Source organism: Lolium rigidum, chromosome 2 (genome assembly GCF_022539505.1).
Source record: "Lolium rigidum isolate FL_2022 chromosome 2, APGP_CSIRO_Lrig_0.1, whole genome shotgun sequence".
NCBI classification, from domain to species: Eukaryota; Viridiplantae; Streptophyta; class Magnoliopsida; order Poales; family Poaceae; genus Lolium; species Lolium rigidum.
Window position 1 is genome coordinate 214,269,783 of NC_061509.1, and position 17,117 is coordinate 214,286,899.

Consider the following 17,117-nt stretch of genomic DNA (forward strand, 5'->3'; position numbering starts at 1 on the left):
TGGATGCTACGCGTCCGCGGCGAGCTGACCGGCGGCAGCCTTTACTGCGCGCGGAAGACGATGCGTCTGCCGCTGACCGGCCGAGCCCGCCTCTGGGGTGAAGCCGAAGCGAAAGCGCGGGAGATATTTCTTGGTGTTTCGCGCGCTTTCGCTTCGTCCGGAGTCCCCGAGCGCGCCTCGGGGGACCCGGGATGGCGTGGGCTCGCCGGATGAATTTAGGCCAAATCCAGAGAAAAACGAGGAATCAGGAGCGCGACTGAGCGAAAATTCGCCGTTCGGACGAAAAAAACATCGCTCGGGGAGCCTCTTCGGGGAGACGAGTGGGGATGCTCTCACACACCCTGCTAGGAACATCGGGCAGTCGGGTCACATACATACATTCCGTAGATCGACCAACACAACGCATATCGGGTCGCGGAGAAAGCAGTTCGGCTTTGTAGCGCGACCTGCATATCCGGGGAACATCGCGGCGCGCGCATGTCAGCGAACTCGACCACATAATAATGGCGTTGCATACATACATACTCCTGGCGGACGACGTCCATGATCAACACTCCAGGAGCGACAATTATGGCGAGCTGTCCCAAGCCCCCAACTTGCTGCTGCTGCCTCCGGCGCACTGTTGCACATGTCACGGGGGACACAGTTGCGCTACACGGGAAAGGAAAGGTGGGCGCGCACCGTTGTTCATCCTTATCTCGCGCCGCGGCATCTGCAGATCTGCTTGCGACGTACTGGTGCGTGCGTGGACCTGCAGCCAGGCTCTCTCGATCGGTCGGAATTAAGCAAGCCACGATGCGTGTTTATCTACAGTAGAGGTTTTTTGTTTTAATTTTGCGAAACATGATTTGTAGAGCCTTCTGCCCCACCCCGCGTCCGCATCTCCACACCTAAAAATCTAAAATCCCGTCGACCATTCAGCGGCATGACGCGCGAGATAGACGATTTTCGCCGTCTTCACGGGCGAAGGAAGAAGATCGACGCGCGCGGGAGAGCTTGCTTGCCTGCGCGCGCGGCGCCGCGAGTGGGCGCGCGCTGGATCGATGCGAGTCCAGCAAGCCGGCCTACAGACGCGCGCCTACGTGAGCGTGAGGCCCCGCGCGCGTTGCCCAAGACGCTTGACGCCAGGCCGCCAGCCAGCTGCTTGTGCGTGCGCCTACACGCACCGCACATGGAAAACAGGGACATGTCTGTGTCACTGGTGGTATCCCCTCCTGTGTTGTGCCTTCCCGTTGCGGCCATTATTTTATTGGGTTTCCGGCGGCGTTGGATACCCACGAGCAAGTTTAATAGTATAGCTAGCTACTGGCTATAAGCCATGTGCTTACGTGTCGTTTGTAATTAACATGAGTGCAACACGTATAATAATAGTGAGCTATAACTATGTACTACTTTATCAATGGATGGCCCACATTTCACTCTCACAAAGTGCTTCTAGGAGACGCGTCTTGAGTAGCTCTTTGCATTAGAGCCCACTTCTCTTCTCTCTCCTCCTCTCTCTCCTCCAACTAAGCATGAATATATTATTTTAACCCTTATAGCCAGCTGACTAGGACTTATTATACTTGCTCTTAGAGCAATTCCAATAGTATAGCCAACTGTTGGCTATAACAAGATGGCATATCATTTGTAGTTATTAGAGCAAGATTAATAAGAAAGCTTGCTACCGGCTATATCTCCATGCCATGTCATTCTGAAGTCGACAAAAAGCCCACTCATATAATAACCTGGCTATTAGATGGCTGTCAAGTGGGCTCTAACTAAAATTTAATTACTTAATGCATGGATACTATTGGGCCAAGGCTGCATGCCAGAACCTTTTTCTCGATTGATGTGCTAGAGCCGGGCGATTGCTGGAGCGCTCGCTCTCCTCTCTCTCCTCTTTTCTCTCTCTTCCACCTAGGAATTTGATGACATGGCAAAGACTATAGCCTGCTGAGTAGGCATTGTTATACTTGCTCTTATATAGCTAACATGTACAATAGTTGGCTATAAGAATGTAGTACTTTACTAATTTATGGCCCACCTTTCACTCTCACAAGGTGCTTGCAGGAGACGCGTCTAGAGCTGACTATTGCATAGTAGCCCACCTCTCTTCTCTCTCCTCCAACTCATCTAAAATATATTATTTAATGTCTTATAGTCAGCTGACTGAACTCTATTATACTTGCTCTTACTACTCTGTTTATCATTATCTGCAATTAGCTGGCTGCTATGGCCTGAGCCATGTCGTCCAACCCTATCTCACTGACCACATGCATGCCTTGCATATGGTTGTTGGCGGCTGGTCGAGTACGTGCATATGCATGCATTTCGGTGTAGTAGTTGTGAGTTGAGACGGTCACCAGTAGTAATTCATTTCGGCCACTTAATTTGCACAGTTTAAAAGAGTGCATGAATGAAGCAAGGAAACCGAACAAACGGTCAGAACAAAAGAGAAGGACGTCGCTTTTTGTGCTGTACACACAGCTGGTGCCTAGTTGGACACGGAGCGCGCCTTGCTGGCAGCGGCGGGCTGGGTGGAAGACAGCACGCTGCACGCCCAGCGACCGGTCCTAATCGGAGCAAAATCACGGTCAAATATGGACGACGCTGCGGCGGGTGGCTCCGCCGTTCCTTTCACGTCAAATTCTACTGACGGCGCGCGCTACAGGGGTGGCGCGACGGATTTCGGACGCCCAAACATGGTCGTGAGCGTCCGTTTGCGTCGCCCCGCGAACATATTTTATCCGCTCGTTCGTTTGCGTCTGGGTGTGTTTTCATTGGGGTGACCCATTTATTTGAATTGCAACATAGTACAAACATTAAAAGTAGTACATAAAAATACATAAAAACTATACAAAGTAGATCTATAGGCCTAGACTACTTGCTTCCTGATGGGCCGGCACCGTCGTTGCGTCGCTCCGTCGCCTGCTTCTCCGCCGCCTCCCGCGCGGCCGCTATGGCTCGGTGCGCCGCCGCGTCCCCTTGCAGGCACTGCTCCAGCCTCGCGTTCGCGGCCTCGTCCTTGAGCGTCTCGAAAGACTCGACGAGGGCTCGCTGCTCGGCCGCCTTCTCCTCCGGCGTCGGCGCATCAGGGTTATCGGAGGACCAAGATATCTCCGAGTCGGAGTCCTCGACTGCAGCGACGGTCACCAGCCTGCGCTGTTCCAGCTCGGCGTCCAACGCCGCGTGGCCCGCTAGCTCCTCCTGTGCTTCCTTCTCCGCTTCAGCCAGGGCCGCGGCGTCCCTGACCGGGTGGAGGAGATCGGTGCTATCTTCGGAGTCGAACTCCTCGGAGGAGCTCGACGCCGGAGGAGGTGGAGTGGGAGGTGAAGGTGGAGGTGGAGGCGCGGCAACCTGGCCGTGTCCGGCGCCGCTCATGGTGGATCCGCTGAGAGGAAGCGACGCTACGGCGGCGGCGGCTAGGGTTTGTGGGGAGGAGATGAGATGCTCGCGCCCCGTATATATAGGTCGGAGGCGAGGGCGACGGGCTGCGCCACGCGTGGCATCGCCATTACTACGTGCGCAGAGGTAGGCGACGGCCGCGCGCCACGCGAGGCATCGCCATTAACGCGGCCGCAGACTGCCGAAGCGACGCCTCGGTGCCAGTACTGGCGGAGAAGACGCATCGACGCTGCGCACGCTCACGGAAGCCGAGGCACGTCATTAACGCTGCCCTGCAAAGGCTGCAGCGCGCCGCCTAGAAGTAATGTCGCAGAAGACGAAGCAGTTGTGCCGCTGCAGGCGGGCCCATGCGAGGACCGAGCGGACATTTTCCGCGACCGCCGAGCGTCCGCGGAGACGGAAACCTGGCGCATATTTGGGCCAGGTTTGCGTCTCCGCAGACGGCCCGATCACTTTGCGTCGCGCCGCTGGAGGTGGTGCACGACGCATTTCTGATCACGGCGGACACAAACAATCGCTCATCGTCCGTTTACGTCGCGCTGCTGGAGATGCCCTGACGAGCTAATTCCTACCATATCCCAACCCACCCGAGCCCCGTGAGTATTTTGTGAATAAATAAATTGCAAAAAACTGTCTCGTTCGCGTCGAAAGTCTAGCAAATCACCATAAAAAAGAAAACTACCGGCGTTCAGGTAACTTTTTTCACAAAGAAATCGTTCATCCATTTTAACACCGGTTTTGACTGATGGGCCTTTTGTAAGTTCTGACCGTCTGACGCGGCACAAAATCTTCGCCCTGCTAGACGAAATTCTCAAACCTATGGGTAGGGCCCACCAGTGATCACAGACATGGCGGTTGGAACAAGATGTTGGCTCTATATATCTTCTTCCTCGCCCCCATCATGTAACGGCCATGTCGTTCCCCACCTTCCTTCATTCCTCCCTCGCAACGCTGTGCGGCGCCGCCAGGAGCCTATCTCTGCCCTCCAGTTGGTGGAGGCTCGCTTTCCACTCAGGGCCCCTAACACCTCAATGAAGGATGAAAGAACATTTTCAATACTTATCTGGTTTTTTAGTGTGTGTTGATGACAACACAATTGTGGATGTCTTTTAGGCCATTTCAAATAAACCTCAGAATTGTTTGATGCTCCTCAAAAAGATGAAGAGATAAAAGATGGCTTCCTCGTGTGTGTTGTATTTGGTTATGAGAAAATCGTACTATCAAGAAAGGGCACACTTCAGAGTGCGTGGGTGGAATCAATCAAGTACACATACAACACATTCACCTACTTGCGTATCCTAAGCAGAGAGAGGAAATTCAAACTTATAGGCCATGAGCTTTTTTTTAGGTCACGCTACTTCTGCCCCTAGTACCAGAGAGGATTGGCCAAGGCTGGACCTAGTGCGCGAGGTCCTGGTACCATCCGACACGTTGGTGGGCTTTGTGTCTTCACACCTCTCGAACGTAAAAGCACTTCCCCTTTATTAAGAGAAAGGACTTGCGAGAATTCTCGTGTCTCCATAGCGGTTACCTCTATCCTTTACTTGTTAGTATTTTTCTTAGCGCTTGTTTGTAAAATAGGAATATTCATGTTGTTGCGTATCTAGAGAAAATATAACCTAAGGGCGCCTTTGATTCATAGAATATCCATATGATTTGTATAGGATTTACATTCTACAGGAAGTTTTCCTATATTACTTGTTTGATTCGTAGGACATATCCTATAGGAATTAATCCTGTAGAACACTTGTAGTGTAAATCATATAGGAACAAAACATTGGATCATACCTTATGGATTTTTTTTGGTACAATCAAAGAGAACTCATCTTCTCATAGGATTCAACTAGCCCATCTTAATCCTATAATTTCTGTATTCCTATGATTTTACTATCTTATGAATCAAATGATCCCTAAAAGTTTGTTAGCGCATATTCACCCTCTCTAGTCGCATACTGATCCATTGGGAGGAGGCTGCCGCGGGAAAGACATGATAGACCACACTTAGACTACTCATAGTGGAAGTAACTTCACTAGTAACTAAGTGTCCAACTCATCAAATTTGCTTATGTGGCAGTGAGTTAATGAGGAGAGAGGAGGATGGAGTAATAACATAGGTAGTTACTGTAATATCACACTTCTCAAGATACAATGAGTCTATAAGCTAATTAATGAAGACATATATGACACTACATTGATGTTACTAAGGCTGGCCATAGTGCTAGTATCATAGGTAGTATCATGCATACTAGGCCCACAAATATGATGATGTGGCATGTAATTAAGGAGGAGAGATAAGGTTAGAGTAATATAGGTGGATACTGTATCATAGCGCACGTTACGAGAAAAGTACATGCCAAATAGATCATGTACATAGATTTACATTAGGATTCTACAAAACAATAAATTTAGAAGTTTATGATACTACTCTATAATATCACCCACTATAGAGATCGTATCATAGACTAGTATATGATAGTATGCACTATGACCAGCCTAACCACTAGTATGAAGGTAGTAACATAGAGTAGTAACATGTGCATATTACTACTTTATGTTATTTCCCACTATGACTAGTCTTAGCAAACGTGGTGTTATTTTTTATTGAAATTTTCTCTATTTTTGAGCAGTGAGCGCCGATCTCTCATGAGCAGTCCAACACATCACATGAGCATCATCCATTGCCCCCGACTCCAACACGTAGGTGATCCTGCTACTACCATTTCAACAAATCAAATCGTAACTGCTACTCCGGTCCATGGCTTGGGCCTTGAGCACTGTGCGTGCATAATTGCGCGACTGCGCTGCCACGCCCCGATGAGGCGAGGCAGGGCGGATGCGCCAATTAGGGCTCGTTTGGCTGTTGGGCCCGAAATTTCCCGGGAAAAGATTCCCGGCCGGGAATAGACTGAAACAGGAGCAAAACACCGGGATTCTATTCCCGACCTCCGGACTAGGGGAAAAATCTCCCCGGGAAAAGGCCGGGAACCCGCCGGGATTCGAGTAACCAAACAAGCCCTTAGGGCCATGCCTAGCCCCCATCACCACCAGCACAGCTTAGCTGGTGCCTGACTGACTGGTGCAACGTTACCCTTTTCCTGTTGATTGAGCTTAAAAAAACGGACCCCGTTCCCGTGTTTGCTCTCACCTTTTTTGGTCTCATCGGGCCATGGCAGTTGAGCCGTTCCCACAAGACCAGGGCCCCGCACGTCGCCCGACGAACCAGCTCAGCGTGTGCAGTGCCATGTCGCTGCCGAGAGTGGTAGTGGTACCGCGTATATAGCGAGCCGTCGAAAGGGTAGCAGGCACAGCCCGAGAAGCTAGCGCGTGAGGTTTTTGGGTCCTGGTTGAAAGGGAGAGAGACAGAGACGGCGCCCTGTCGAGTCGAGAGCAGCTAGCCAGCAAGAAAGCAAGCGCTCCTGCCTGCCCTGCTAGCTAGCTAGCCCGCCATGGCGACGACGGCGAGGTTATTGGCGGCCGTGCTCGCCGCCGCGGCGTGCGCGTGGCTGCCGGCGGCGGCGGCCTTCGACGTGCCGACCGTCGCCTTCGACGAGGGCTTCTCGCCGCTCTTCGGCGACGGCAACCTCGTCCGCGCGGACGATGGCCGGACCGCCCGCCTCCTGCTCGATCGGCGCTCCGGTAATCCCTCAATCCCTACCAATCCTGAAACACCTTTTCTTTCATTTACTACCTGGTGGAGGCGTTTCTTGCTCCGCCGGACGGACGTTCCTCCTGCTTTCGCGCTCCGTTTCTTCTCCTCCTTACCTGATGTTACTACGGGTCCTTGTTTAATCCCCTTGCTGTGTTCTTCTACCTTCAGGTTCGGGGTTCATCTCGTCGGACTACTACCTCCACGGCTTCTTCAGCGCGTCCATCAAGCTTCCCAGGGACTACACGGCCGGGGTCGTCGTCGCCTTCTACGTGAGTCCTCCTCTTTCCTCCAATCCGGCAGCCAACCCCGACTCATTCGATTGAGAATCGTTTCCTGCCCGTCAATCGACCAAAGCATGAAAGCAGCCGTCTTCCTTCGAGTATCCATCGATCCAACCGTTGGGTCTATGCTTCGTCAATCGTCACATGGCGTGTAGGATTTACCCACCAACCACTACTGCTCATCTTAAAGAGGAAAAACCATGGCAACTTGCGCACCCCATGCCCTGGTTGGCTGGCTGTGGTGGCGCAGGCAGGGCAGGCAACAGGGCGTGCCACATGGGCTTGCTCGTGTTTGGACTCTGGTGGCCACAAAAAGGCTGCGCCGCCTGCTCCCCCGGAATAAATGTTGCCTTGCCATCGTCAATCCCTCTCACGCGCTCTCAACGATCCACATTCATCACCCTCACCTAAACAAACTTAATACTCTTGCAGACTGAGTCAATCGATAGGATTAGTACGTTTCTGTGCACAACAAGATATTGCCATGATTTTTACTACAAACACATGACGCCATGTATTTCTAAAGATAGCAGTACGTGTATTGCCAGTGATATTTCTTTGTGTGTGAAAAACGAGTAATAACATTCGTATTTCTTGTGCTGCAGCTGTCGAACGGTGACGTGTACGAGAAGACGCACGACGAGCTGGACTTCGAGTTCCTGGGCAGCCGGTGGGGCGGGCAGTGGCGGGTGCAGACCAACGTGTACGGCAACGGCAGCACCAGCCGCGGCCGGGAGGAGCGCTACCTGCTGCCTTTCGACCCGACCCTCGAGGCGCACCGCTACTCCATCCTCTGGGCGCCAACCCACATCATCTTCTACGTCGACGACACGCCCATCCGCGAGGTGGTGCGCCACCCGGCCATGGGCGGCGACTTCCCGGCCAAGCCCATGGCGGTCTACGCCACCATCTGGGACGGCTCCGCCTGGGCCACCGAGGGCGGCAAGTACAAGGTCAACTACAAGTACGCGCCGTTCGCCTCCGACTTCTCACGCCTCTCCCTCGCCGGCTGCCCCGTCGCCGACCCGTCGTCGTCCGCGCTGCTACGCCTCCCGCGCGCCGGCGCTGGCGGCGGGTCCGGGTGCGACCTCCTCGGGCTCATGACGGCGGACTACGCGGTGGTCACCCCGCAGAGGCGCGCCGCGATGCGCGCGTTCCGGGCCAGGCAGATGACCTACACCGTCTGCTACGACGCCGCGCGCTACGCGGCGGGGCCCTTCCCCGAGTGCGACAACTCCGACGAGGAGCGGCGGGCCTTCTGGGCGTGGGGCGAGTCCAGGACCGTCGTCATGAAGACGCGCGGCCGCGGACGCCGTAACCGGGCCAGCAGGGCTGCGGCCGCCGTCGCCGCCGGCGCGGCGGCCAGAGGACGCACAGGCATGGCGAGCAGCTGAGCTGAGGCGATCTTGTTAGGACGCTAATGGCATTCCATTGGGAGTATAACACTAGGCTACGGATTGGGTTGGATTGGTTTGGGGTGTTACCATATGGTTAAGGTGTCTGTATAGCTTGGCTCTAGGGATTATTATGGATTCGTCACTAGCAGTAGTATTCCATTATTCTTTGATTCGTTGGGTGGCAGCTAATAATAATAGTATGATCAAATTATCATGGACTTCTCCTTTTCTCTTTTGATTGATGAACACACCATGTGTCGAAGATTTCGTTCCACGCGACAACCCTAGTACCTAGTTCATCGCCCCTACAATCCTAAAAAACCCGTCGTACAAAGCATGTCGAGCGATGTAATCACGGGATGTCGAGTTTTGCCGTAGCTGGTGCTGGGACAAGCACGGACAGCATGGTGACAACCGGGAATGTTTGGTGTTTTGTGCTTGCTTTCTTGCGTCCGTGTTGATCATGCAGAGTGCTACTACAGTGTTAGGATCAACTTGGGCTTGGATTGTCCACCGGCTCTGCACCCAGAGATTCTTCAAACATGAGTAGTGTTTTACATTTTTTTTTGGGTCCTAACATATCAAAATCTTATCTACATGTTAACCCACGGCGCTTGCAGGAGGCTTATGCTATTTATTTTTTTTAGATATTTGCACTGTCTTTTACATCTTGGAGTCTGAATAAGGGCGCTCCCGTCATATCCCTGTTCTGGGTGGTGCGTCTATCGATGAAGGGCATGTGACGTGGTCTTCGTGGTGAATGTCCTTGTATCCGGTCCGTGTTCATATTAGATGGTGCGGCTACATGTCTTGCCCTTTTGATCTATGGTTTTCATCTTCCGTGACGGTTATTGCTCTAGTGCGTTTGTTCTTTGGGCCACAACAACTCTCTGTATATCTACTACAACAAGTTCTAATACAAATAAGCGTTATCCATCTCCGGTGAGGCAGGAGTGAGGACGGCGGCGCCCATTTGACTCGCTCTAGTGCTTGTAGTCTTCGCTAGGTGGTTGAAGATTTGTACTTTTTATTAATTTTAGAACTTTTTGTACTACTGTTGATGTTTATTAATAGATCGCTAGACCTTTAAAAAGTTATGATTGCATTTACCACCTTTTCCCATCTAGTCGTTGTGCTACATACATTTTTATTGGTCATGCTACATCACACATTTGCCAAAACCCTCTTAAATATTTCTATCTTTTAGTACTCTTCGATCTAAATTAATTGACTACATTATGTCTAGATATGAAGTCAATTAATTTAGATTGGAGAGAGTACAACAATATTATTGATGTTTGAGACACCACAACAGGTTGACTAGTAAGTACAACTCTTAGGTTTTGGCACCGCTGCTATCCAATCAGCTTAGCCCTTTTTGGCCCAACGATTATTGGCGACAAAACATTCCTACTTGGCACAAAATGCCTTTAGCAAGGTAAGGCCCAAAACCTGCCTGAGCTAGATTATCCTCCGTAAGAGATCTAAGCAGCCAACCTAACTCCCCAAAATCTCTTTCTATATATCAATATATAATTTCTTTGTTCATAAATAGATGTCTTACATTTGTCTAAATTTGAATGTATTTATAGTGTATGTAAATTAAAATTTTAAAAATTCTAAACATCTCTCTATGAGGTAGTATAAAAGATTGAAAGTGGGGTGATCTGAGAGATCTTAACTGTATAACAACAACATTCCACGGTCAGAAACAAATCCATATTTAGCGCTAAACTATTTAGAGTTTTCTCTTTCTTTACAAGTCTTACCTGTTAATACAATATATGTAGATTCATCTGATGTATTAAATGATGGAATGGTTTGGAAAATGTAAGATGGAAGGATCAAAAGATGCGTATATCAATCCACAAGCCTACTACTACCAATTTTTCCGGGACCGCAATTTTCAAATGATTTTCTGCAAGGCGATATGTATTTATTATTATTATTATTATTTTCTTTGAGATGATATAACGCTTATGGTAATGTGTACATTATGAAACTCTATACTGTTCGAACAACTTGATTTGATTGTAGAAAGTAAAAAAAAAGGAACCTATAAATTATGCAGCATCATTAATTAAACTAATGTAGTCGACAATGTACATGTGATTTTCATGTCTAATACAACATGTGTCTGTCTGGATGTTTCTTGAGAGATGAGATGTAATTTTCATGTGTGATACAACCAGGGCCGGCTCAAGGATTTCCAAGGCCCCTGGGCGAACTCTATCAATGGGCCCAACGGGGAGAAAAAAAATCGATTGCATACATGTACAGATAATTTTTGTACGAACTAATTTGCACTGATATTCTTCAGTAGCATCAAAAACCTGATACGTCTTTTTTTCAAACCATGTATCAGAGATGCTACGGTGAACAAAACAGAGAATAGTGTGCGAACAAACCTCCAAGTCTCAAGTAATCATGAGAAACGAGAGTTCCATTTGACCCAGCAAGTCTGCACACTCCTCAAATGAGCTCAAATGAACGGACAAACTGAAGGGAAGCAGCTGCAGCCTGCCATTGTTTTAGAAAGAAAAAACCGAGCAGTCAGAAGCATCTTGTTGAGTTTTTACCTGTTGATCTTGATCTCTCCCCAATCCTATGCCTATGTATCGGACTATCGTTGACCATGTGTGATTAGCAAAATAGGGACTAGGGATTTTAGGGGTGGCATGAGGGAGATGAGGCGACAGACGAGGAACTCCGTGCGAGATTCGATCGAGGGAAAGGAAAAGTCAATGGCGATCGAGGGAAATCTATGTTTCGTTTCCTGGACACCTGACCTTGTCGTGCGATACATCAAAATGCGGGACTTTTTCCTTCTACTGTGCCCTATACCTTAGTCTGCAGCAGATATGGGCCCCTATATTGGATGGGCCCCGGGCCGTCGCACCTCTTGCCCTGGGCCAGAGCCGGCCCTAGATACAACAAGCCCCCATAAAAAAAGGTGCGATACAACAAGCCCTAGTCCAAATGTCCCTCGTGAAATGACATCAAGTGAACTCTCATGAGATTACATTTTTTTAGAGTAAGCAGGACTCTACTGCGGTCTTTTATTAATGAAAATAGCACTTAGATCAACAATTGACAATGACATAAAACTGGGTGGATCCTCAAACCAAGTATTTGGTTTAGTATTACACGCCTTGGCTAACAAAAGAGCAACATAGTCTGCCTTCTCTAGAACAGTGAGTAAAATCTACTTTTGTGAAGGAAGTGGCTTAAACACAAAAATCTTCAACAATTAGTACCGCAACAATCGCCGTAAATACTCCATCCTTCAATATCTTGATCATCTTCAGACTATCTGATTAGATCATTAGCTTATTTTTCCCCAATTAATTTCCACCTTTTTGTGATCTGGGACGATAAAGGAAATTTTCTTCCAGCTTCTAATGAACATATTGATTTTGCTCTTGATGCAGCTACTATGAAAGCATTGGTAATCAAACAGGGCCTCTATTGGAAAATCCTATTGAAGGATGTAGCAAATAAAGTATTCCACGGAATTGCAAAATATAAATTATAAATAATGTGTATTTTAGGCTACATAAAAATAACAAAAATGTGGATATGAGTACAGTGGTTTCAAATCTCCAAAAAAAACATCTAGACTCATTTTTGTGTAGCTTAGAGTACAAATCATTTTGAATTAAGATTTTGCATGTTTGTGGATACATTATTAGCTACTTTCAGGATTTTTCTTCACGATTCTTTGAAACTTGTAAACATATTTTTCGCTTTTTTTTAATTACAATAGAGAACAGTGGAGCTCGCGAGCATTTTTTTTTCGAGGGAAGCTCGGGAACAAAAGGACTTTCCGCAACGTTGGCACGTTGCCCCCGTTCTGAACTTTTCCTGGCCCAAACAGCCCAACACCATCTTCTCCCTTTCGCTTCTGGACCTGGCCATGGCGGCGCGCCGTACAACAGCGAGCCCGCGCTGCCGGCGCTCGCCCCTCCTTGCCGCTCCTCCCTCTCCCTCTCTCTAGTTCTCCCTCTTGCATCCCCGCGTTCTCCGTCGCCTAATCCCTGATCGGGCTGCCGCGTCCGCCCTCACTCCCTGCTCGCCCCCCGCCACGACAGCGCCACTGCGCCGGATTCCTGCTCGTGGCTCTCCCCGACGCGTCCGTCCTCCCTGGTCGCTCCCCACAGCTGCAGGGCGGACGACCTCCTCGACGTTGGCTGCGCTCTGCCCGGTCGCTGGTCGGCATTCGCGACGGTGTACTCTGCGCTGCTGTCCCGGTCATCGACAGTGCAAAGTGAGTTTCCTCCTTTTTTTCTCTTATTTAGCATGGTCTCTAGTATAGTTTGTGACGAGTCGCAAAATTTAGAAATTTTCCGTGTTTGTGTGTTGCTGAAATGCTGTAAGCGTGGTGCTGAAATGCTGTTAGAGTTCTACTGTAATCATGTTTAGATGAACTGCTGCCGTTAAGAAGTTTCTGAAATGTATTTAAATGATGCTGAAATGAGAGGATGCGAGAGAGTTGTGTGTGAAGAGATAAGAGCACAATTGTCTTTCTATGTAGGAGTTACTCTCAGTTTGTGTCTAGTGCTATTTTGGCATCAAAAACCAGCTTGCAATGGTATTTTGGCAAGCTTGGTTTTTGAGTCGTATTTTGGAACTTTAGGTTTTCACTAGCGGTATAGTGGCTGTTCGCTCTTGCAGTTTCCATTATGCTTGTCCCTTACAAAGCTGTATCATTTATAGGGAGAACCAAAGCATGGCGGAGGGTTTCAACAAGAAGAGAGCCGTGTTGACGTTGTCGCAAGAACCGGAGGTTGGGGCAATGGCGGCCGCGCCTGTGGGGACTGTACACTGGTCCAAATGGTCCTCGCTCCCAGGCGACCTCGTCCGCCGCATCGCCGACTCCTTCCTGGCCTCTAATGACCTCGACCACTACATGTGCTTCCGCGCCATCTGCACCTGCTGGCGCTCCGCCACCGATGAACCCAAGGATAACGTCTCCGACCCACGCTTCCAGCCGCGCCGGTGGATCGTCCTCGACGAGGTCTTCCAGACCGAAGGCAAGCTGCTTCTGTTGAACACCGACACTGGCCGCTTCCTCCACAAAAAGCTTCCACTGCTCCGCGAATACTACGTCGTGGCCACCACTCCCAGCGGCTTCTTCATCTTGGCGGACAGGAGCCCTCCTCATGCCGCTCGTGTTTTCAACCCTCTCACCGGTGACTTGACCCGTTTCGTGGCGCCCATGCCCCCCGAGGTGGGGGTCGCCGAGGTCAGCTGTGACAAAGGCGCGCTCTACCTCCATTTTCTCGGTGACTCAACATGCAAGATTTACATGGCCCTTCTGGGAAATCAAGGTTTCGTCTCTACAGACTGTGGGAAAAAAGTTTACAATATTTTCCGGGATGCTATCCTAGGTGGTGCCTACCCACAACGCATCTCTGGGCCGGCATTGGTTGCTGCGTTTGGTGAGTTGTGCGATTATGTGAGTTCTCCTCATGGTGATCCGCTCAAGGTTTTCTCCGACCTTCCTGAAGAAGCTGCAAACAATATCCGGTTCCGGTTTTTTGTAGTGGGTTTGGATGCACAACTTTTTCTGCACATCGAAATACAAGGAAGAACCCCCTTTGTGTTTAAGATGAACAACGAGATTGGTAAGATCGAGCCTGTGGAGAGCGTCGGCAGATTTGCCATCTTCATTGGTCACCACGGGTGCCTGGCTGTGGATGCTGATAAGTTCCCAGGCATGGAGGCAAACTGCATCTACTACACTCAAGACTTGGGTTCGTCGGCTCACATCTGCAAGTACAATATTAAAGACAAGAAAGTAGAGAGGCTCTCTGAAGTCGCCGAATTCATGAAGCAAGACAAGCAGTTTGTCCTCGTTACTGCCCGTCCATCCACAATCATCCAGCTTCTCTGCAGTTACACAATCAAGTGCAGGTATTCTGAACTAGTCTGGCAACAAACACTATAAGGCACAGGGATTCTCAAATCTCAACTGGCCATGCAACAACTGGTATAAGGCGCCAACCAATCTTGTTCTGAACTGCCCTTTTGCTAAGTAACTCTTCATGTTGCCTGTCTAGTGTGTTGGTTTGTTGGTTTGGTTAGGCCTTGGCATGAAACATTCTGGTTTTAGGCTAGACCACCTAATGCTACATATACTGTGCTTAATGATGTCTTTTGTCGGCGTGTCTACTTCTCTTGTATTACTTAGCATGCAATCGATCTGCTGGTTAATTTCTGGCAGTGACAACTTCTGAATATAGCTCCTGCATTTGGATCGCCTTGCCTCGTTACTCTCATTGGGCTTTGTTAATTTTGGAATCTGCTGTTGGTAAGAAACAGGTTTAATATGTGCTCACTGGTGGTGGTCTGTGGAACTGTTATATGCTGCCTGGGCTCAGAACATGGTGCGCGTGTGAATATTTCTCGTATTTGTGTAATGATCCTGTGCGTCTATGCTTAACTCGTTTGGTACTACTACCACCACTTGCATTTTAATCTGTGCCTTGTTGGATTTGTGCGCATTTCTGTAAAACACAATTTGTCCCATCATTTATGCAGAGTACTAGTACTACTCAGGATGTGCTTTGCATCTCAGCAATGCTGCAACTAATTGTTTTCTACGTGTCCACTTGTCTTGTTTTACTTAGCATTGCAGTGTGGTGCTTAATTCATGGCAGTAGTAAATGGCGTACCATTTTTTTCTCAGGTTCTGAATTTAGCTCCTGCGTTGGACTGTCAACATAGCACTATGCCTTGTTGTGCTACATATTAGCAGTGCAATCTGGTGCCTTGTTAATTTTGTAATGTCATGTAGGGAGAAGAAACAAACAGGTTTTACATTACATTACATTTGCTTATTGGTGGTCAGTGGAACTTCTGTTCAAGGCTCAGAACAGGGTTTGCAAGTTTTTCTTCTTCTTCTAATGCTCCCTGGCATCTACCCTTGTACTAGCTGCACTTGTAACTTGTTCCTTGTATTTCCGCGTGATTCTCTGTTAAGTACTGAATATACGCTTTGCAGCTCATTGTTGCTGAGACGCTCTCTGCATATAAATATGCGAGACAGAGTTGGTCCTGCTGTTTCTGAAGGGAGTATGAATTGATTTGATGATATACTATGAAACAAGAGGTTGAAATTTCCTTGTAGCGCTGCGACGGTAAGCAGAGAACAATAGCTAAAGCTAACATAGATCAGTGGGTGAGCTTGTACATGCATATCTAGAGCCCTGGACAAACCAACTTTTCCCGTGGTGATCCGAAGCTCTTTCTAGAAGTGGCAAAAGCAAGATATCCCTCGCAGGGAGGGCCCCGGCCCGGCCTACTGTAAACTGTTACAGGCCGGGAGTGCAGTAGACTGAAATTATTTGTTGTGCCCCATTGTTCCTTTTGCCCGTCTCATCGTGTTCCTCTCTCTCTGTTTGTTACCCTTCCACTGCACTTCGAATGCGTTTGGATTGAAGAGAAGGCAGTGTGTTAGGTCCATACCCCACGCCACGGCCTTCTGTTGCGTGCGGAAATTCATGTCTTTTCGACTCTATGGTTATCATCACGGCGTGGACACTCTGGAAGCAGAGAAATGCGACAGTGTTCGAGAATGTGCGGAAGCAGAAGGACCCAACCCAGATCTTTGCGGCCATCAGAGAAGAGTTTCATCTGTAGGAGCTAGCTAGAAGAGGAGGGAGCTCACAGATAGAGCGAGAGTAGGCTTTAGTCGGAGGGCAGGTTGGGAGGGTGTGAGCGGGTGTAAGCACCAATGTCTGTATCAGTTGCTTTTTTTTTTTGTATATTATGTTTTCTTCTTTAAAAATAAGGCACACTTTGCGCGTGCTCTCGGAAAAAAAAGTCTGCGAGCTGGAGTTAGTAATCGTGTCTACTACTAGCTTCTATGTTGAATTCTGTTTCCGTGCTCTCTTGTTTTTCATGGGGCCGACGAAAAGTGAGCTAAGGAAAGATGTTTCTCGCGTGACGACATGGCAGAGAGTGCCCGAAAACCTGAATGTGTACCAAACTTGCATATAAAATTTGTAGATAATCCATTGGCATTGCCAATCTAGATCATCATTCATGTGCATGGATCATGTAACATTGACTAGCAGCATCGAGCCAAGCAGGTTTGGACGCACGTCGTTCACGTTATTGCTACCTTCACGCATGCCACTTCGTGTGAAGGCGCTGATTCGCCGGCGTCAGCCGGATCTATCCGCCGACGACGAGATCGGCACTGATATATCCGAAGCGGGAGGACGTGGACGTTTGCAAGAAGTTTCGTCTCGGCTGGTCAAAGGCGATAGGCCTAACTATATACAGTACCCAACCCAAGTGCTAGCTGTTGCACGCTTGCGCTTGCACCGATTGGATTTGATGAGACCGACTTGCATGATTGTTGCCCAGAGCCTGGCCTCGTGGGAGTTGGGGCAA

General features: G+C 49.1%; 2 protein-coding genes across 2 annotated transcripts; both read left to right on the forward strand.

The window, feature by feature from the left end:
- The first annotated feature begins 6,833 nt into the window (after window positions 1-6,833).
- Window positions 6,834-8,930, forward strand: LOC124692917 (probable xyloglucan endotransglucosylase/hydrolase protein 27). The gene is made up of 3 exons (XM_047226359.1): window positions 6,834-7,023; window positions 7,205-7,305; window positions 7,923-8,930. Exons 1-3 carry the CDS (start codon window positions 6,834-6,836, stop codon window positions 8,709-8,711), a joined length of 1,080 nt encoding a protein of 359 aa, XP_047082315.1. The 3' UTR covers window positions 8,712-8,930.
- Window positions 8,931-12,881: 3,951 nt separating this feature from the next.
- LOC124688103 lies at window positions 12,882-15,381 on the forward strand. Its single transcript, XM_047221818.1, has 2 exons — window positions 12,882-12,981; window positions 13,431-15,381. The coding sequence occupies exon 2, from the start codon at window positions 13,444-13,446 to the stop codon at window positions 14,662-14,664; it is 1,221 nt and encodes a 406-aa protein (XP_047077774.1). The 5' UTR covers window positions 12,882-12,981; window positions 13,431-13,443; the 3' UTR covers window positions 14,665-15,381.
- The last annotated feature ends 1,736 nt before the right edge of the window (window positions 15,382-17,117 follow it).